Here is a 21,049-nt window from a genome sequence, read left to right on the forward strand (position 1 = left end):
TCTGAGAAATTCCTATTGCAGAATGGGGAAAGTAAAGAAAATGCATAAAGAAATGAAGGGGAGAAAAGAGGGAAAATGCCGTGGCAGGTGGTTCATGATTTCAGCTATTTTCCTAACTTGATCATTTTTACTTATTTAGCTTATAGTAGGAGACTTTCGAGTGCAGAAATTCCTGCTTGGGAATTTCAGAAAGCGAACCCTTTAAGACTGTTCCGTGACCCCATCACAGTGAGTATACAGTTAGGGCCCGGGACCAGGAATGCAGGGGTCAAGGGCACCGCAGACAGAAAGACTGCAGGAGGAGCGGAGCGGCCGCCGGACCCGCATTCACACTCCATTCACTGCAAACACAGTTGCTGAACAGAACGCCGACCAGCTCTTAGCAACTCTGCTCCGTCTGCGAGCTCCTCCCTAAGGACCTCTGCTCTAACCTCGCTTGCAGGGCTTCCGCCAACAGTATCTGATTTAACCGCTTTTGCACACAGACAGCCACGGTGGGAAGCAGCACGGCATTCAGGGAGCTCTAACTGTTCACCCGCGGAGGCAGCCCGCGGACACGGTCCGCACGTCTGCAAGGCCGGCAGCCGCGGTCAGAGCCCTCCCGCCGGGCAGCCCTCGGCCCCGCCTCCTCTCCCGGCGCCGCCCGAGGGGGTGGAAGCCGCCCGCCTTGACGGATGGACAAGCGCCCACACGCCGCCAGGCACCGCGGAGCAGCACCAGCTCAACGACCGACCCCAGCTCCGGAAACAGCCAACCCACGCGGGGAAGCGGTGGGGAGGGCGGCGGAGGCGGCGGCGGCGGAGGCGGCGGCGGCGGCGGCGGCGGCTGCTCTCGCGGGATCTCTCTCTGCCTCCGTGACTTCGGGCCCCATCGAGACCTCGCGTGGTTTGGGCTAGGGGCGGGGCGAGCCGAGGGGCGGAGTCGGATGGGGCGTCCCCGGGCCTTGTTGATTTCAGCGTCCTCGCGGCGGCCCTCACGCCCGCTGCCGTCCGCGCATGCCCGGTCCCCGCCGGCTCGGAGGCCGCGGCGCTCGGGCTTCCCCAACCAGCGTTCCGGGCCCCGCCCCTACCCCCGGCGGCGGCGGTGGACGTGTTGTTTTGGCGGCGGCGCCGGCTGCCGCGGAGCCCGCCGAGTCCCAGCGCCTCACCTGCGCCCGCTGCGGCGGGCCCACCGACCGCCTCGCCACAGGTAAGGCAGTCGCCTCGGGCTGGGGTCGGGGTCGGGGGCCAAGGGGCCGGAAGGGCCGAAGGGGGCCTAGGGATTGAGGGGAGTCAGGGGGTGGTCGGGGGCCGGGAGGGAGGGAGGTCGGGCCTGGGCGGCCGAGGGGGCGGGGGGAGGCTGGGCCCGGGGGTGGAGGCGGGCCTGGGGCCGGGAGGTCGGAAGGGCCGAGGGGCCGGGGGTCGGGGTCGGCGGCTGAGGGTTCGAGGGGGCCTGGGGGCTGAGGGGAGGCTGCGGGCCGCGGCGTCCAAGGAGGCGGAAGGGCCGGGGGCCGGGCCCGGGCCCCGCCGCCGCGACTTTGTTGTTGTCGGCTTCGGAGGAGGCGGACCTGCCCGCGGCGCCTCGCGCGGCCTCGGCGCTGCAGCTGGACGGGGTCTCGGGGGCTGGAACGGCGCCGCCTTTTCTCGTTTTCGGGTCTCGGTTGGGCGGTTACTGCTGTAGAGTGCGGGCTCGTCCACCGCGGGAGTAGAGGGGACCCCGGCGTGGAACCACACGGGGAGAAATTTTGCGAATCCAATTATTTTTTTGTTTGTTTGTTCCCCACTTCCAGAACTGGGTTTCCATCTGTCCTCTTAAAATTTAGAGATCCCAACTGTGTTTTTTAAATTACACATTGGCATCCTTTGGGTACGGAGGAGGAAGTACGGTCTTCCCGATAGTTTTTGCTCGCAGTTTGTTATGTATCAATGTTGCAGAAGTACTGTGTGCTCTTTAAGGAAGCACAGCGCAGCCGCACAGTGCCGAAGTTTGTCCTCCCGCCGCGCCGGCCTCCCACCCGTCTCCACCCCCCCGCCCCCCGCCCCAGCTTACTGCCCAGGGGAACCAGTCTGAGAGTGTGGTGTTTAGCCATTAAGGATTTGTCTGTGCGTGTAATAAATACGGTTTAAAACCACAGTTGTCACATTACTGTAAATCGACTATACTTCAATAAAACAAAAACAAAAAACAAAAGTGGGATCATATATAGTATGTAGTTCTTATTGGCCAGTTCTACTCATGGTTGTTTCTCCATTTTATGACGTATCTCATTCTTTTAAAAACCTACAGAGCTCTATTCTTTTAATCGATGAACATTGTCGTCCATAGTTCTGTAATCTTTTAGCTTTTAGTTAGCTTTTAATAAGGTCTACAAACTAATGTTTTGAAACATAATGTGGTAGAACTTTAAGAATGTCTGCCAGTTGGGGATACTTACATATTAGGAAGTTGAGTAATATGTTTACACAGAGCTTAATGATAGCTTACAGGAGGCCTGGGTGACTTCATAAAGCAGGTTACTAAAATACTTCATTTTTTGTTTCCTTAAGTGCATTTTTCAGAGTAAACTTGAATTCCATATGCTCAGTTGAAAACAGATTCAGTCCCTCAAATGTGAACTGGTCCCTGTGTGACGAAGAGGTAAAGGTAGGAGGCCAGTGGCCCACAAGTTTGTGTCTCAGGCAGGTAAACCATAGGGAGTAAGCTGTGAAGTGGAGGGCTGATAGCAGCTGCTTACTATTCAAGAGGACGGGAAACTAGGGACTCTCTACTGCACTTGATATTTCTGCGTGCAGAAGAACTGGAGGCTTTGTTGATCTAATCACCGCCTTGTATCTATTAAAAATGTGCTGTGCGTTCATCTTCGTGCTGGCTTCCAGGGAAAACAACTGAGTAAGGTAATCACAGAGAACCATCTGGTTCTCAACATGTATAGCCTGAAATCTGAGGCCCAGTTGTGTAGCATTTTATTGTTTGGGAAACTGTGTTTAGAAGGAATCAAAAACATCCGTGGCCTTTTTAGTTATCCTTGCTGGTAATAGAATGCTCTTTCTTATGTATTTCTCACAACATAGGTGGCAGTCTCTCCATTCTCTGAATTTTTAAACAGAGGCTCTGAGAGATTAAACTGGTGAAGACCCCACTGCCTTTTTAGTGGTGCTGACTGCGTTAGACTCAGGCATGCTTCATGCTTCAGACATGCTTCCAAGAACCTGTTTTTTGCTCTACTGTGCTGCCCCCACTAATGAAAATTACCTTACAAAATTACTGATCTTAGAGTTTCCTTCTCTTTTTTGGCTTGGAAACGTTCCTTACAAAGTAGAGACATAAATATAATTGTATGTATTGGAAAATAATCTAAAGGATACTTAGTGTGAAACTCTAACAATATCTATTTATTTATTTTTATTAATTTATTTTTATTTTTGGCTGCTTTGGGTCTTTGTTGCTGCGCGCAGGCTTTCTCTAGTTGGGGTGAGCGGGGGCTACTCTTCGTTGCGGTGCACGGGCTTTTCATTGCAGTGGCTTCTCTTGCTGCAGAGCACGGGCTCTAGGCACACGGGCTCAGTAGTTGTGGCACGTGGGCTCAGTAGTTGTGGCTTGTGGGCTTAGTTGCTCCGTGGCATGTGGGATGTTCCCGGACCAGGGTTCGAACCCGTGTCCCCTGCATTGGCAGGTGGATTCTTAACCACTGTGCCACCAGAGAAGTCCCTCTAATGATATCTTTTAGATGAGGTTTCTGATGGTGTATTATTAAAATATTGAATTCCTTGAGGTGATGCCATTAAGCAAGAAGATGGGGGATTGTGTTACTTTAGTTTTCAGTCACTCCATTTGATGCCATGCTAAATTTGGATGTCATAGTGAATTGTAGCTCTTACAGATGCTTTTATTCCTTATAGACTAGTCTCATTTCACTTAGTATTATTTTTATGAACCCCATTACACTCTTTGTAAACTAATATGATGAAAACAATACAAAGAGGGTCCTAAAAAGATTAAAATTTGCTTATTTATTTTGGTCTCCTAAAACTGCATCATGACAGGCAGTTTAATAGAGTATATGTCATAATGTTATGGTTATTGATCTGTTTTGGTTTTCCAGCAGATGTGACAGCTGTGTGGTTTGAAGAAATATGGCACGTACTGAAGTTAAAGTATGATCAGTTGTAATATGTATTTGAGAAGAAACCCACGTATAGGAAAATATTTGAGCTTTTTTTCTGGGCATTTGTTAAGGATGGTAATTAGATTCACATTTAAATGGCATATCTGCCATCACTTGTCTCTTGGACAACTTACACTGGATGTGAGTGGGTTTTATAGTTGTGGGATACAAAAAAACAATTCAGCACCAGCAAGATGTCTTTAGAATACGTTAGGACTTCCAGCTGTTGGAGGATGGGGAATCCAGTTCTGTGTGTGCATAGTCTCAAAAATTAATAAGAGAGATCTTATGGCTGACGGGGAGAAATACAGAGTTTTCCAGTTTAGCCAAAAAATCCTTTTGGGGCGGCATACATTCATGAGTAGCCGTCAATAAACTATTTAGGGCCTATGAATGGTAACAAAGGCGTCAGCTATGATCTAGAGTTTAAAATCTAGATGAGATTTAAAAGCTAAGTATGAAAGAACTCTTGTGGAATTGCCTAAAGGACCTGTTCCCTGATAGCTCTGTTTTTAGGGAGAAAGTAGTTAAGATGCAAGAGAGGCCAAAAGAGAGGGGAGATAATCTGAGCGTTGGCCCTCCGAGTAACAGAGGGAAAGGGGAGTCCTCAGAGTCAGCTCTGTGGTTGGAAGTCAAGGGAGATAAGCACTTAAAAGTTACAGTTCTTTGAGATACTGAAAGAAAGTCTAATTACGATTATTATCCTGTGGTAGCTGTGTCCTGCTGGGGGTTGAGTTGGAATAATTAACACTTTGCAGTAACGTGTGGGCTCTTGTAAACCTGTAATAACCACAGTGCAGTAAGTCAGTTCAGTGTATAACCTCAAGTGCAGTGAGCATCTGAGAGCTGTGGACTGTGAAGTGTCGTGAGGCCCTTGTCTTCCCCGTTCCTGCTGCAGGCCAGCACCTTGGACTTACGTACAGGTGTTACCTGAGATAGAGTTCTCGTCTCCCTTTTTTGGGGCTGTGTTTTCTCCTTTCTGGCCACCTCAGGCCCCCGGATCCCCCTGTTCATTCCCTCTTTGCTGAGGTCCCAGTTTGCATCACCAGCTTCATTTTCTTTCCAGAGCTTCAGACCTGCCTTTTGTTGCTTTCCTTGACAAACTCTTTAAAGTGGCTGTCATTTTGTTATCTTGAATCAAATAGATTCAGAATTGAAGTGTTTTCCTTGCAAATTTAATTCTTTTTCCTTCATTTACTTGTTTGTATTAATGATCCTCACATTTCCTTAGTCATCTAGACTCAAAATCAAAGGACACCTTTGATTCTTCTCTTTCCCCCTTCTTATAAATGATTTGTCATTTTATTGCATGGGGTTCCTGATTCTCCTGCCTCTTTTCCATTTTCCCAGCAGTTAAGTAATTTTAATCCCTTTGCCATTAACAGGAGACATCCCTAATCTCTAGGTTTTACCATCCCATCATGTTTGCTGCTATCAAATTAATTGTACTAAATGCAGCCCTGATCATTTTCTTCCCCCTGCTTGCGAACAAAACAAACCCCCAAAACTTATGGAGTGTTTCTTCTGACAGCCACTGTGCTGGGTGCTTTGTCCCATTTGGTCCTCGTAATAGTTTTATGTTGTAGGTACTGTTAGGCCACTTTACAGAGGAAGAAATTGAGAGTTCATGAGCCTGAAGGAGTTGCTAGTAGGCAGGTGAACTGGTGTTGGAATCCCAAGCATGGCTTCCAATTTTGTGTTCTTGACCTCTGTGCTCGCACCGCGTGGCTGCTGATCGACTCTGGAATACAGTCCTTGTTCTTCACCTTTGCCTTTTCAAAACTGCATTACATGGCCCCGGCGCTCCTTCTTAAATTTGTTCCTTGTTTTATTCAAACTTCTGGTTTCTTATGCATTTTCTTTCGGAGTTTCCTCCCTTTCCTGTCTCTGCTCTTCGAGGCCCTCCTTGCGGAAGGCTTGCTGATGCGCTGTATTTCGCTAGGGCTCCTCTTCCCTGTCTGCGAGTTAGGTCTCCTCTCATTCATATAGTTGCTTAACCTTGTGATGAGAACTTTCTACTCTGAATTTGTTTTTGAGTACTCTGACAGTTGTAATTGGATTTAGAAATGCTCAAAAACGGAAACCGTGTGTTGTGGACGCTCAGGAGATTGGTGTGAATGAATATGAAAATGATCTCTGGTCACCTGCCCTGTTAATGGCAATTTAAGCAGTATTTGACTTTAGTTGGTAGATGACACCCAATAGTTTATTGGAGTTTTTAATTTTGTGTATGTGACAAAACCAGATTTTCTTGTTGTAGGCTATCAAATGAGTTCAATTTTCAGATTCATTTCTAGGTACTTATGATAAGTTGTTTTTTCTTAAAAATTCAGTTTTGTTTTGTTTTTGTATGCACGTGTCTGAGTTATTGACAATTGTACATATGTATAATATATGTATATAAATTCTTAAAATTAATGGTTTGACATTTGAATTCTTTTCGATGCTGTTGAATTAGACATATTGTCAAATGAACTACAATGTTCTCATAAGCTTTCTGGCCTCACACCTTTCTCTGTGCTTATGTAGATACGGGCCTATCCTGCAGTGTCATTTATTCCTTTTTTGTGACACCAGGAAGCTCCAACTTTTTGGTCAGCTGAAATGCCCTCACACAGATTATACATCAGTCTGCTTCCTGAAGAGTTCATGTGAAATTTCAGATTATGTTGAATCTGTCAAGGTTAATGGTTACCATGCAAAGGTTAAAATTTTATATTTCTCTTATATCTGCCTCTGCATCTTGTATTACAGTGTAAGTAATACGAGTATTATATTAAGTAATTAGTTTCTGCTTTATCATATAAAAATATAATCTTTTCTGTTAGGAGCTGAGAATGTAGGATATCTTGGTGATGGTGATAGGGGGACACATTTGGGGTTTCTTTTTGGAATACTAAATGCATGATTATAAAAGAGTGAGATTGATTCTCAGACTAATTAGTCAGTCTTCCTGCTCTCGACTTCATAAAGGATTAAAGTAATCACAAATACTTCTCTAAAGATAAAAGTTTTAAGCAAGTTTAAAATGAAAGATTTTGAAAATAGATACTGCAGTCACATGGTTCAAGGTTTAAGTGCTGTGAGAAGTTTCTAGCCTGAAGATGACTCCTCAGCCTGCCCTTTTCCCCGCTGGGAGGTAGCCACTTATCTCTGGAATGATACAAAAGAAACTGTTTGTATAGGAGTAAATTTGAATAAATACTCTTTTTCTTTCCAGTTAGGATGAGGTTCATTGCAAACAGTTTCACTTGCATTTTTCACTCAGTGTATCTCTAATATTCCACAACAGTAAAGAATTTCTTCATTCTTTAAAAAAACCTTTTTGCAGCCTCAAAGTATCTGCTATATATTGCTACATATATAGATTGTATATATTATCATTTATTTAACCTTATTCCCTACTGATGGACATTTAGATTGTTTTCAGTTTTCTACTGTTATACCCATTGAGGCACCCGTTTGAAGGAAGAGAAATAAAAAGTAGATCTTTCTCTCTAGGGAAAAATAAAAATTGAAAACTGAAATGGATGTTTCTTGGGGAATGAAATGGCTTCCTTTTCAGGCCTGATGATTACTTGTGAGAGAAGGATGGGGCCATGTGAAGGTGCTTGCTGGAGCCCCTGGCGACTGTGGGCAGGAAGAGTAGGAATGGCAGTGGTGATTGGCCGCAGCTTCCAGAGCCAGTGTCCGCTCCGCGCGAGGCCACCTCTGTCTGCGGTTAGAAGTTCTGTGCTGGGAAAGGGTTCTTGATATTTGGAAACTCGTCTCTGGGACTGTGGCCTGTATCAGTATATTTAACGTAGGAAATCTGTTAAGGGAATGAACGAAGATCCCTGGGTGTCATCTAGAAGGAAATGTCATGGCCAGCAACACAATATATTTTATGAGGTCATTAAATTTTTTACTGTAGTATTATTGTATGATCAGGCGTAAGATTTAAACTACTGAAATAAATGAAGTTTAACAAATTCCTCCTTCAGCAAACCTCTGCCATCCACATCTGTTCCTTGTGGGTTGCTTGGGTAATAATGGCTTTCTAACAGTGCGGTGTGAATCCTTTCAGACTTTATGTATAAACAGAAATAACATTCATGTATCTTAAAAATGTCAGTCAGAATCCTATTGAATAACAAGTCATGGTAAGAGTAACGAAAAGTCAGAATTGAATGTCATGACAAGTGAATAAGGTGATGATGGGATGTCAGGTGAATAGTGAATGCTCTTTGATTCCTTCTGACCAAGGGAGCTATAAATACAGACTGTCATTGTATACAAGTGTAACAGCTGCTGAAGTTGTGTCGCTGGTCTATCAGGTTACTCCTAACGAGTCATTTAAGGTTTCCCAAGCTGTGCCTTCTTTCGTTTGTTTGTTTTTTAACCATAGTAGATGCGGCTTACTGAACAGGATGAGTTATCTTTTCTTTGTTATTTTTCAATCATTCTGTCCTAAATATGGGATTTGAGTGTTTTTCTGATAGGCATCAAAAAATTAGTTTTTTAGGTGTTTGGTAGCTATGGCATTTCTCTTTATGCTGGTACTATATCTGCTGCCTGGGTCCACATGGCTCAGGTTTTTGTAACAAGGGTTCGTTTGCACTGACTCATTTCTGAACGCGTATGATTCTCTTTTGGTCACTTATACACACTTTCCTGGCCATCGTAGAAATAATAGGTAAAAAGGTCATTTGTCTTTGTTCATCCCCATGTTCTGCCACATATTATAGCGGTAAGAATTCCTTGTAGAAAGACTAGAAAATATGGATTAAAAAGCAACAGATTGTCGGGAATGTCATCACCCGGGGTGTGTGTCCTCTAGTTAATTCTGAGAGATTTCTATGTTAAGGAGAACACCAACTAGAAAAGCCCAGCTTTATAAATCCTGCTGCCGTATAAGGCAGATACATTTGGTGATAGAAGCATGGAAAATGTGAGTGCTTGAATTTTCTCTGACCTGGATGCTTTGCCAGGTAACCAAGGCTGTGGTAGGGCCTCAACTTAGCATGTCAGGTGGTTTGTGCACACGAACGGCCAAGTGCTGAGTGGTGTAGCTGTTGGTGATGGGAGCCCCCCATGTGTCAGTAGGTGGGTTAGTATCCACCTCTATTGCTGTTCCTGGTTTCATAATTCAGAGCTTTTATTCTGATTGTGTATCATTGTATTTTTGTAATCTGTCTTTAAGATACTGGGTCTTAAGTTTATTAGAAAGAAATATTTAGAAATGCCATAGTTCAAAAACAAACACAAAATGAACCTTTCTTTGTTTGACAGTATTTCAAAGGACGGTGTATTTTATCCCTGTGACCCCTGTGAGTCCTGGTACTCTTAGTCTCCTGTTTGCATTGTAGTCTCTTTTTACAAGTTAGTTAATTAATTAATTAATTAATTTTTGGCTGCATTAGGTCTTCGTTGCTGCACGCGGGCTTTTCTTTAGTTGCAGCGAGCGGGGGCTACTCTTCGTTGCGGTGCACGGGCTTTTCATTACGGTGGCTTCTCTGGCTGTGGCACACGGGCTCTAGGTTTGCCGGCTTCGGTAGTTGCAGCACAGGGGCTCAGTAGTTGTGGCTCGCAGGCTCTAGAGCGCAGGCTCAGTAGTCGTGGCTCACGGGTTCAGTTGCTCTGCAGCATGTGGCATCTTCCTGGACCAGAGCTCAAACCCGTGTCCCCTGCATTGGCAGGTGGATTCTTAACCACTGCGCCACCAGGGAAGCTCCCTGCATTGTAGTCCCTTGATGACTAGAGTGGATTTTTAAATTCATGGTCACCTTGATAATCAAATATAAGAGCAGATTTTGGAACACATGAAGGTAGTTACTACAGTTTTAGTTTTAAGAAAAAGCCTGGCAGTGGTCTGTAGTGATTTAACATGTATTGTAAATACCATTGTGAAAGACTCACTTCAAATACTTCTAAACCATTTTAATGGTTTAATGGACTTGACTTTTTTCCTGCAAATAGAGTGATTTTGAACCTTTATTCTTTTATGAACCAGAGAAATTAGAAATGGCAAAAGAAAGATTTAGGCTTTTCTGCAGTGATTTATATAAATATCTATATTGTAACTGTTCCTGAAATTGGTTTGGTTCTGATGGAAAGGGAGAGATCACCATGGTCTTAAACTAGTTGAGCCACCTTATTGTTTATGGCAAAAAAGCTTTTTGTAAGCTTTCTGTTTCTTGTTAAGGACTTGTTCAGTTGTCGCTGTTTAATAATCCCTGGTTTTATTGTGCCTAGATAGTGCATCCTGTATGTATTTGGGGCCGCACCTGCATATGCACGTGTGCATGGACATCCGCGGCGCACGGCTCCAGGAGGCCCCATTCACACAGACACAGTGTGATTGCCATTCCCTGCGCTGCCTCAGGAAGTCTCCTGTGTGTGTGACGGATGCTCCCTGGAACGGTGCAGTACGAGATGCTAATATCTTGGTGCTTTAACATTTTCACACTTTTGTATGACTTTCCCTTCATTTAATCTTTACAACAGCCTTGTCAAAGAGTGTCTTGTGTGGTGAGTATCATTAGTCTCATTTTATAGATGCATGAACTGAGATTCAGAGTTAGTTCCTTTTCCTGAATCTGCTGAATCTGCTTTCTTTGCTGTGAAATGATCTGCAGTCTTTAAGGACAGAGGGCTTGGTGTGAGAATAGACCTGGAACTCAAAGCCCATTCTGCCTTCCAAGGAAGTTAGGCAATCCCTTTCCTTGGAAGTAATGCTATTACACGCAGTTTTAAGATTAAATGACTTAAAATGGCAAAGCTTTATATGCAGTAAATGCTCAGCTAATGACAGTCGCACTAATGATAAAGGAAGTAATGCTTTATGAGTCACACACTGCTTTTCAAAGACCACGGGATCCGCCGTCCCTCGGCAGAGCAGGGGCGTGCACAGCAGTAGTGTCCGTGTAAACGAGAGGCCAGCCTCGGGAGCAGCCTCACGTCAGTGTCGTGTGGGGGGTCAGGAGGAGCCAGGGAGCTGGGATGCGGCCGCTGGGGAGCCCATTAGGCTCGCCCGTCTTCCCTTTGTTTTTAGCGATGACATGCAAAGCACCACCTGTAGGGCAGTCTGTTTTTAAAAGGCTGCTCCCTCTTGAGGCCAGCCTGTAAAGTTTGAGCACTTTTGAATCTGCTGCAAAAATCCTGACAAGTACCAGCAGCTGAGAAAAGCTGCCAGCTCTCACGTACGGGGTCTTAGCTCACGCCGAACTGAATTTTTGTCAGCCCTCAGAATGAATCTGTGCAGTGGCTTCCCACTGTCCTAAAAGTAAGGGCAGGAATTGAGCAGGTTTGAGCCCTAAGTGGTTTTAAGCCTAGGCACAATTTCTCCCAGTGGTGTAGCATGTTAGGAATGCTCAAGTTTTTTTTTGTGATACTGCTCAAGGGTTAGGACTGGGCATACATTTTCATTTATAAGAAAAAATGGTTACATGCCTTAAGAATAACCAAACCAAAAAATGGATGGTTTTATTTGTTGCAGTGTTTCCAGTTAGTCCTTCAAATTGAAGTTCAGGGTCATCTTTAAAGTCCCTGTGTAGTCATCTGCAGTCTAGTTACTGTTGTTTCAGGGGACTTCGGGTTGTCTTCATGTGACCGCCTTATCTGTGAGAGAAAGTGAATTCCACGTTTCGTCAAAGGAATAGGAGCGTATCTCTTGCCGCGGATTATCCTTGTGATCTCTTATTTTGTTTCCTGTATCTTAGGTGAGTAGAATGGATTCAGTCCCCAAGTGTACAGATTTAATTCCCTGTGGAGCAGCATTTGGCTGTAGACTTTGGGCAGTGTGATAGACAGATAATGCTCCCTTCCCCAGGGTGTTCATGCTTTAATTCCTGGACCCTGTCAGTGTGTTACCCCTCATGGCTCGGGGGAATTCAGGTTGCTAATTAGCTGACTTTGATAGGGAGAGTGTCCTGTATCACCCTGATGGGCCCAGTGTGATCACAGGGTTCCTTAAAAGTGGAAGAAAGAGGCAGACTGAGGACTCAGCCTGGTGTGGCTGAAGATGGAGAAAAGGGTCATAAGCCGAAGAAAGCAGACGGACCCTAGACTTTTGAAAATGCAAGAGTAACCCCCCCTCTTAGAGCCTCCAGAAAGGAATGCAGCCCTCCCTGCACCCTGATCTTAGCCCAGTGAGACCTGTTTTAGAGTCTGACCTCCAGGACTGTAATATAATGAACCTGTGTGGTTTTAGGCAGTTTCAGTTGCGGTAATTTGTTAAGGCAGTGATAGAAAATGTATACAGGTAATAACACATTGTGATCATTTGATTCCTTAGTGAAATGATTGCGAAGCAACCCCTTCCCCCAACAAAATATTTAGATGACATTCACAAAGCTGATAAAAAAACTAGTACTGCTGTGTTTATTTTTATTAAAAAAAATTTTTTTAAAGGCTTGATTTAGAGCATTTATATTAGTGTCATTTTAATTTATTTATTTATTTTTGGCTTCATTGCTGCGCTCGGGCTTTCTCCAGTTGCAGAGAGCGGGGGCTACTTTTTGGCTCTAGGCGTGTGGGCTTCAGTAGTTGTGGCACGTGGGCTCAGTAGTTGTGGCTCATGGGCTCTAGAGCGCAGGCTCAGTATTTGTGACGCATGGGCTTATTTGCTCCACGGCATGTGGGACCTTCACGGACCAGGGCTCGAACCCGTGTCCACTGCATTGACAGGCGGATTCTTAGCCACTGTGCCAACAGGGAAGTCCTACTGCTGTTTTTAAATGGGGGTGGTCTTGAGCCCTACCAGGTGGGATTTTCTCTCATTTTTGCAGCATCCTGGAGATACCTCTGAGTTTTTGGAGCTTCGTCCTTTTTTTTAATGACAGAAGTGGTGTATTGGGTAGGTGAATCAGAATGGTATACAGATGCTGTTGAAGTTGGGAGAACCGCAAGTATGAAAACCATCTTGAAGTTAGTTGTTGTAATCTAGCTAAAATTGATAAGGATGGTGATAGAATGGAATTTTCACTGAGAGCGGTGGGAGTAATTGAAGCAAGTAGCTGCCCTGCAGGGTGAGGGCTGTGTAGAAGGCTTTGGGTGTATTGTGTTTGAAGTGATGGTGGGGACCCCCGGTCCTGTGAAATTAATCTAGTAATTTATTAAATGCACTGGAAAATTTGTACTGAAGAGGAGGGTGACTTTGAATCAGCAGAGCAGGAGAAAGGAGAAATACATACCTGCCCTCAAAATCCTGAGGCAGTATGCTGGAGGAAGGCATGGGCAAAATTAACAGCTATTTAAGTTGCTTTTCTGGCAGATGGAAGCTGGGGTCCTTGTGAATTTGCTACATGGAATCCTTCCAGTTTGGGGGAAAGAGTCTTATATTTGAAGAAGTTGTATATACTCTTTGTTCTCAGTAGGAAAGAAAGACTATCCCTCTGCATTCACTGTAAATAGACATAAGTAAATTTCTACCCTAGGCTCCCCTGCTGTAAAAAATGGAAAAATGACAGTAAGGTAGTTGGATAAGGTAAATTATTAGAGATTATTATTTTTGAAAATATTTTTGTTCTTCCAGAACACACATACCTCCCCACACGACACGCATTAAAATAAAACCAAATGCTCTGTAGAAACATAAGGTTGTCTTTCTGGCTATTCCTGCTGTTCTCTGGTGTTCAGTGTGTCACATTTTTAGGGCAGCAGCAACGTTTATATGGCTTATTTAGCGTTTTTTACTGTTGCTCTCTTCCAAAATTATTTTCTGCTAAATGAGTAATACAACAAATGCATTGAATTTTTTAGGGCCTGTTTGTATATCTCGTTTTCCCTCCGTGTTCCTACAGCTCTGGGACTGCATTTTCCAATAAATGTTTTTTGATGGTCTGGTCTCCTTTCCTTTTGAAATGCCACCGGCAAGAAAAGGTAACCTTTACCATTGCTTCGCCCTGGCACTCGGTTCAAGAATTTGGCTTTGCCGTCTCCCTGTCCCTTCGTTCCGTGTGGGTCTCTATTTTTAGCCTCTGCCTACCATGTCTACCTGAAATTTAATGAGTGCTTCATTGGTTTTATTCTGTCCTTTCCCAGGTGTGCTAATAATTATTGAAGTCTATACAGGGGAAGCAAGGGAGCCAGAAAGATGTTGTGTTTCAGTTAACAAGCTCATGTTTAAGCTGACGCCCAGTGGCTGAGGCTACCAGGCATCCTTCTGTCTAAGAGTGTGACCCAGTGATGCAGCTCCTGAGAAGGAACTTTAATTAATTAATTAATTAATTAATTAATTTTTGGCTGCGTTGGGTCTTCGTTGCTGCGCGTGGGCTTTCTCTAGTTGCGGCGAGCGGGGGCTTCTCTTTTTGCGGAGCACGGGCTCTACGCGTGCGGGCTTCAGTAGTTGTGGCTCGCGGGCTCTAGAACGCAGGCTCGGTAGTTGTGGTACACGGGCTTCGTTGCTCCGCGGCCTGTGGGATCTTCCCGGACCAGGGCTCAAACCCGTGTCCCCTGCATTGACAGGCGGATTCTTAGCCATGGCTCCACCAGGAAAGTCCCCCTGAGCAAGAGCTTTAAGATGGCAGAATTGGCGCCTGCTGCCCTCAGACTCCTAGTTGCTGTTGGCCGTCTAACTTTCCTCTGTGATCATGGTGGACAGCTCTCCTAGCACAGAGAAGCTGGTGACAAGTGTTTAACATTTTGCGAAGAAACTAAGATAAAACACAGTCACATACTTAGAAGTTTTAAAAAAAGCGGGGGTCATTGCAGGATATAGCAACTCCCGTCAGATCCGTGGGACTGTGGGTGTTTTGGCTGGCGAGTATCAGGGTCTCGTGTGTCCTCAGTTCATTTTACTGCCTGACTGTCTTTCGTTCTCTGATGGACCTGAATGTAGTCTTTCTGGTTTTCAGGTTTGTATGAGTCTAGTTTGTACAGGAAAGGAAAACCACACGGTACTTTGAACAGGGAAAGTTTAATGTGAAGAATTGTTAGCTGTAATGGGATTGGCTAGTAAGTAAAGAGAGCCCTAAAGAATATAGAAATGGTATAAGGAGCAGCCACTACTCCTGGGGCTGGGATTGAGCGCTCCAGGAAGAGGCCCGCCTGGCGCTGAGATCCAGGCCTTGTTGGGAGGGTGTGTGGCTCATTGGATGTCAGAGAAGTTGCTCTGGTGCCTCCTTGATGGAATTTTCCAGAAATCTGCTCTCTGGGGTATGAGGCAAAAATGCTAGAGAGGTGTTTCACCAGAGGCTGCTTTCCGCAAAGTGGCCAGGGCGGCCGCTGAGGGAGCCAGGTGCCGGGAACCCTCTTGCTCTGTGGGAGCCCGCCGAGCCATGGCTGGGCTGTCCAAGGTCAGGAGCCCGCAGGAGGAGTGAGGTGGAAAGTCCGCGCGAGGGGCCGAGAGGGACAGGAGGAGGGGCAGGGCAAGGGGGTGAAGCCTTGTTTGTGGGGCCTGTTCGGTCTGGGAAGAAAGTGGTGCTGGTGGGCGTTAGCAAGTTGTGACCCGTGGCTTACGCTGGGCCCGCTGTCTGTTTCTGTGTAGCCTACAAACTAAGAAGGGTGTTTACATTTTCAGATGGTTGGAAAAATACTAAAAGAAGAGTACTGTTTCATGATGTGAAAATTCTATGTAATTCAGGTTTCAAGGGTCCATAAATAAAATTTCTGGGACATAGCCACACTGTTTGATTTATAAGTTGTTTGTAGCTGCTTTTGCTCTAGAAGCACACAGTTCAGAAGTTGTGATGGAAACTATGGCTTGCAAATCCTAAAATACTTGCTCTCTGACCTTTTATAGAAAAAGTTAGCTCAAGGACTGGAGACACTGAAGATTCAGTGTAGTGGGAGAAGGATCAGCAAATGAGATGTGAGATGCGCTTGGAGAAGGAAGTAGGGATTCCGAGGGGCCGTGGGTGGGCAGGTCCTCAGAGGTGAGACAGTTGCCGTTGTCGGAGTTCTGGTGCTCGAGCACTTGTTGAAGGTGCCCAGGATGATGGTGAGAGCTGGCGGCAGAGAACCTGCAGCTGAGGTGCCAGAGTCCCCACTGACGCTGGGGGAGTGGACACCTCAGGGTCCTCAGTGTGCGGATGGGGAGATCAGCGTGCACAGATAGGAGAGCGGAGCGCGAGGTAGAGATGCACAGCGTCTTCCGCACCTTTTGCAACAAGAGTGAAAAGCAGTCGCTATCAATCTTCTAGGTCTTCTTGAACACGGAAGACTATGTATGTATATGTGTTTTCTCTAGCTTCTTATTTTTATATGTGTGTGTATATATACATGTAGATGTATACACACACATGTATATTTTATATGTATATATTTTAAACGCGTATCATGAGTTTACATTGATTCCAGTTCCATCCAGCTCACAAGGTATATCCTCGCAGTCCTGCCCCGGTCTTTCCATGCTTTGGTTTCCCTCAGAAACACCATAGGGTTATTGAGATCTCATTGACAATTGGCACCTAACATCCGCAGTATTTTATGTATCTTTATTATATCTTATTGCTAGATTTCTATACATTTGATGAATGTTTCTTGAAATGGAAACATGTTCTTTTGTGAGAGGACTAAGTAGGTCTGTATTAAATCATAAAAACAGCCGTTGAGCACATGGTGTGTGTTATGGACTGTCACAGGCAGTTTACGTAGATTATCCCATATATTTCTCACTGATCCTGAGGTAGTTATTATTATTAATATTGGGTTTACCATGTAGTAACTGAGGCCTAGAGAGATGGATTATGTTTCCTGAGGCTGCATAGCTGGGAAGCTGTACAATTAGGGTTCCGACCCAGAACCCACACAGTATCCTATGAGCCTTTATTTAAGTATAATTTTTATTTTAAAAGAGCACTTTCTGTTAGAATATGACTCATAATGAACATACAACTTGATGCGAAGTTACGATTTGATATACTAATACTCATTCTACAAATGATCCTTGTAAGGGTAGCAAAGAGTAAAGTGAAATTAAGTTATATTCCTGTTGATGTGGCTCCTGTTGAATTCTGACCAGAATTTCACATTGCGGAGGGTTGTGGCTCAGCACCGTAACCTCTGTGCCTATCAGAGTTCCTGAGACTAGGTTATCAGTTTTTGTTTATTAAATGAGGAAATCATCAAGTAAAGTCTTTTTGTGCAAAACACTTAAAAATTAAAATATCCAAACGTAAGGTAATACTAGTTGCTTTGAGTAACTTTTTGTTGAGGGAACATTTAGTGTTTTAAATACGCTATTAATAAACATGATTTTACTCACCCATTTTGACTACTGTTTATAGTTTGAAGACCAGTCTAATTTCATTTTAAAATGAAACGGTTTCTTACATTACTAGAGATCTTTAGTTCTGTGAATTCGTTTTAGCCAAGTTAAAAGTAATTTTTCAACATTTTTTCTGAAAATATGCTAACTATTTAAGAGACTGAGTTCCTTGAGCAGAGACTGTCTGTGTGCGCTGGAGCCATCCTTGGGCGTTCTTTCCTCAGCGTGCCTGTGTCGTGCTCATCTTGCTGGATCCGTGGTGAAGAAGTGTTGAGTGCAGGCTGGAGGGAGGTACTGAGCTATAGTTTTAAAAGCTTTTGCAGGCATTTTGATTGCTTAGTTTGGACAGTTTACTCAAAATGAGATTTATTAACTAAAGGAACCACGGATGACAAATTAATCATTTGAACTTAAGGTGAAGCTCTTAGCACTTACTTCAGAGCCCACATAGCATTGTTACGATCATCTTAGGATGACAGTTCATTTCTCAGAACTTCTTAAACTTTCTCTGGGTTGTGAGTAAAAATAAGGATAGAACTATTTGTCCCCATAAATGAAATGAAGCTATAGTATCAATGTGGTGTGTGTGTGTGTTTGCATTTCTCAAGGGTCTCAGACCTGCATTTCTAGTCATTTTATTTCTGACAATGTGAATATTAGTAGTAGTGCATGACATAAGATCTATGAATAAGGCTGAAATATCTCTGTATTTAGGAAATTAGAACAATTTACTCTTTCTCAGTTGGTTTTCTTCATTCATATGGTGCAGGTAATACCACCTGTCCTGAAATACCCTAAGGTAATTATGCTATTATGTGAGTTGGTACTGAAATATAACAAGGTGTTTTTGTTTTATGCAGCTTTTACTAGTGTCTGTCTGTAGATAAAGTGACCATCATGGACTTCAGAAAGATGCCATTTTATAGAACTACCATACGACCCAGCAATTCCACTACCGGGCATATACCCTGAGAAAACCATAATTCAAAGAGTCATGTACCACGATGTTCATTGCAGCTCTATTTACAATAGCCAGGACATGGAAGTGTCCATCGACAGATGAATGGATAAAGAAGATGTGGCACATATATACAATGGAATATTACTCAGCCATAAAAATGAAATGAAATTGAGTTATTTGTAGTGAGGTGGATGGACCTAGAGTCTGTCATACGGAGTGAAGTAGGTCAGAAAGAGAAAAACAAATACCGTATGCTAACACATATATATGGAATCTAAGGAAGAAAAAAAAAAAGGTCATGAAGAACCTAGGGGCAAGACGGGAATAAAGACACAGACCTACTAGAGAATGGACTTGAGGATATGGGGAAGGGGAAGGGTAAGCTGTGACAAAGTGAGAGAGAGGCATGGACATGTATACACTACCAAACGTAAAATAGATAGCTAATGGGAAGCAGCCGTATAGCACAGGGAGATCAGCTCGGTGCTTTGTGACCACCTAGAGGGCTGGGATAGGGAGGGTGGGAGAGAGACGCAAGAGGGAGGAGATATGGGGATATATGTATACGTATAGCTAATTCACTTTGTTATACAGCAGAAACTAACACACCATTGTAGAGCAATTATACTCCAATAAAGATGTTAAAAAAAAAGCCATTTTATAATACTGGAAAACTGTAGTTAACCTACTTACATTCTTTATCTTTGCTTACTAAAGCATTTACTTAGACTTTTTGAAAGTTTTTAAAGGTGCCATCAAAATAATTTGATGTCATGACTGTGTCCCAGTTGAAAAAACCAAAACCAGGAAAAATAACCACTTGCTCAAAATCATACTGTGTGACAAGGCCAGTCTTTGCATTACACAGTACGTTAATACATAGAAAGAACATCTTTGGCGTGAGCTCATCTTCTGGTTTATTTTATAACGAAATATCGGAACAAATTAGAGGAAGGGAACAGATACAAATCATCTGAACTGATGAGTAGTTTCCAAGCCATGTAGTTTTGCTTTGGAGTATTCTTTTATTTTTATTTGAATATTGTCCTGTGTGAATTCATAATTTTTCCAATAAGCCCCACTTTGAAAGCATGACCCAAGAGGAGCTGAAAATGCGTATGCTTTTCTCTCATGTTTCCCCATCCATCTCACTATATCCTAAGAACATGGTCACTTAACGGACTGAAAGCGGACAGCACAGCTGCCATTTCAGTGTTCTGGTTCAGGCTTTTCCCGAGTTAGAGGAGGTAAACAACTTGCAGGCTGTGGCTCCTATGAGGATTGTTTTTAAGTGTTAAGGATTGTAGTATAGCACTTCTTAATACTTCTTGAAAAATTGAAAGATGTTAAGTAAATATCCTCAAACCTGATGAGTTTATTCCCCGAGGATTGGTTTTGTTAGGTCACAGACACGTGTATAGTGAGGGTGTTTGTGGTCTACGATTAGGGCTGTGCTCAGTGACCACGTGCTTGCGCGGCAGTGGTAGAGGTTTGACAAGGCCGTAGATTCAGATCTTTGAGTAAGAGGAGAGGAGAGACTTCTGGAGCTATATAAAGTTCTGTAATTTTCAAAATAAAAAAATTTCAGATTGAGTTGCTTCATATCTCTTCTTTTAAAAAAATGTGTATTTCTTTATCCCCTCATGTCCTGTACCTTGACCTCTTCAGCGAGCCACCACCTACTGCTTCTCTGTACATCTGTGAGTTCATGCAGTTGTCCACTGTCCCAGGTGGGGAGGAGGGGAGAATTAGAAGAATGAGGGGCGCTGTGGGGCAAGGCAGCGGGAGCAGCTCTGGAGTCGTGGGGTTGAGAAGGTAACTGAGAAGTCCGCATCTGTGCATCTAGGCCTCTTAGCACTTGCCGAATGTCAGAGTGTCTAGTGTGGACACTTGAACAGATTTTCTTTCGTTTCTTCAGACTGTCTGTGGCAGTGAACTGAAGGGCTGGTGAGGAGACAGTGGCTTATCAGTTTGCCTTTCTTCCTGGCGCGGCAGCTGCAGGGTTCACACTCTCCCTCTAGAATCGTGTCTCACACAGGCCACTCGCTAGGTGATAACTGCGCCAGATTCCAGAACTGGTCCTTCTTTGTGTTCCCTCTTTGGTCTTCTGGATTGAAAAATGAAAGTTTGGAATGTGCACTGTGTCATAGAAGTGAAAGAAAGTGAAGTATTTACTGGATTTGTGTATTATTAGGAGCTTTATATGTAACGCACTCTTTACTCTTCACAAATTGATGATGTGATTATTATTTTTCCCATTATATTGATAGGGAAACTGAAGATCACAGGTTAAACAGTTTACCCGAGGCTGTACAGTCAGTAAATGACATCAGATGCTTCATTTCCCTCGAATCCAGGGGTCCCCAGCCCCCGGGCCGCAGACCCGTTCGGAGCCGGGCCGCGCAGCAGGAGGTGAGAGGCGGGTGACCGAGCCAGCCTTTGCCTGCCGCTGCCCACCGCTCGCGCCCCCGCCCCCATCCGTGGAAAAATTGTCTTCCACAAAACTGGTCCCTGGTGGCCAAAAGGTTGGGGACCTCTCTTCTAATCCATTCGTCTGTCTTTGGAACCAAGAGTACAAAAGGGAGGGGAAAAAAGGAACTGTGAGAGGTTGAGGAGAAGGAAGGAGATCTGAACTGAACATCTTTTCAGCTAAGAGAATGAAAGGCTCTTCTGAGTGAGAGGTCAGGAGCCTCTGGGCCAGCTGTTGTGTTTCAGGGGGGTCCATGGCTTGACAGACCGCATTTGCGTTGTGGCT

The 21,049-nt window shown here is 44.3% G+C and overlaps 1 protein-coding gene across 14 annotated transcripts in view; it reads left to right on the plus strand.

The window, feature by feature from the left end:
- The first annotated feature begins 882 nt into the window (after positions 1 to 882).
- PCMTD1 (protein-L-isoaspartate (D-aspartate) O-methyltransferase domain containing 1) overlaps positions 883 to 21,049 on the plus strand; it is a 61,954-nt gene continuing 41,787 nt past the window's right edge. For 2 of the 14 annotated variants that reach the window (XM_082601649.1, XM_082601636.1), the window contains exons 1-2: positions 1,103 to 1,188; positions 2,526 to 2,616. Coding sequence is in view for 2 of the 14 variants with exons in the window: in XM_082601639.1 (XP_082457765.1) it covers positions 926 to 1,188 (263 nt within the window). In the remaining 12 variants the exon portion in view is untranslated. The other 12 variants (XM_082601644.1, XM_082601648.1, XM_082601637.1 and 9 more) reach the window with 10 other exon arrangements.

This window comes from Mesoplodon mirus (assembly GCF_964341445.2).
Source record: "Mesoplodon mirus genome assembly, chromosome: 16".
NCBI lineage: Eukaryota > Metazoa > Chordata > Mammalia > Artiodactyla > Ziphiidae > Mesoplodon > Mesoplodon mirus.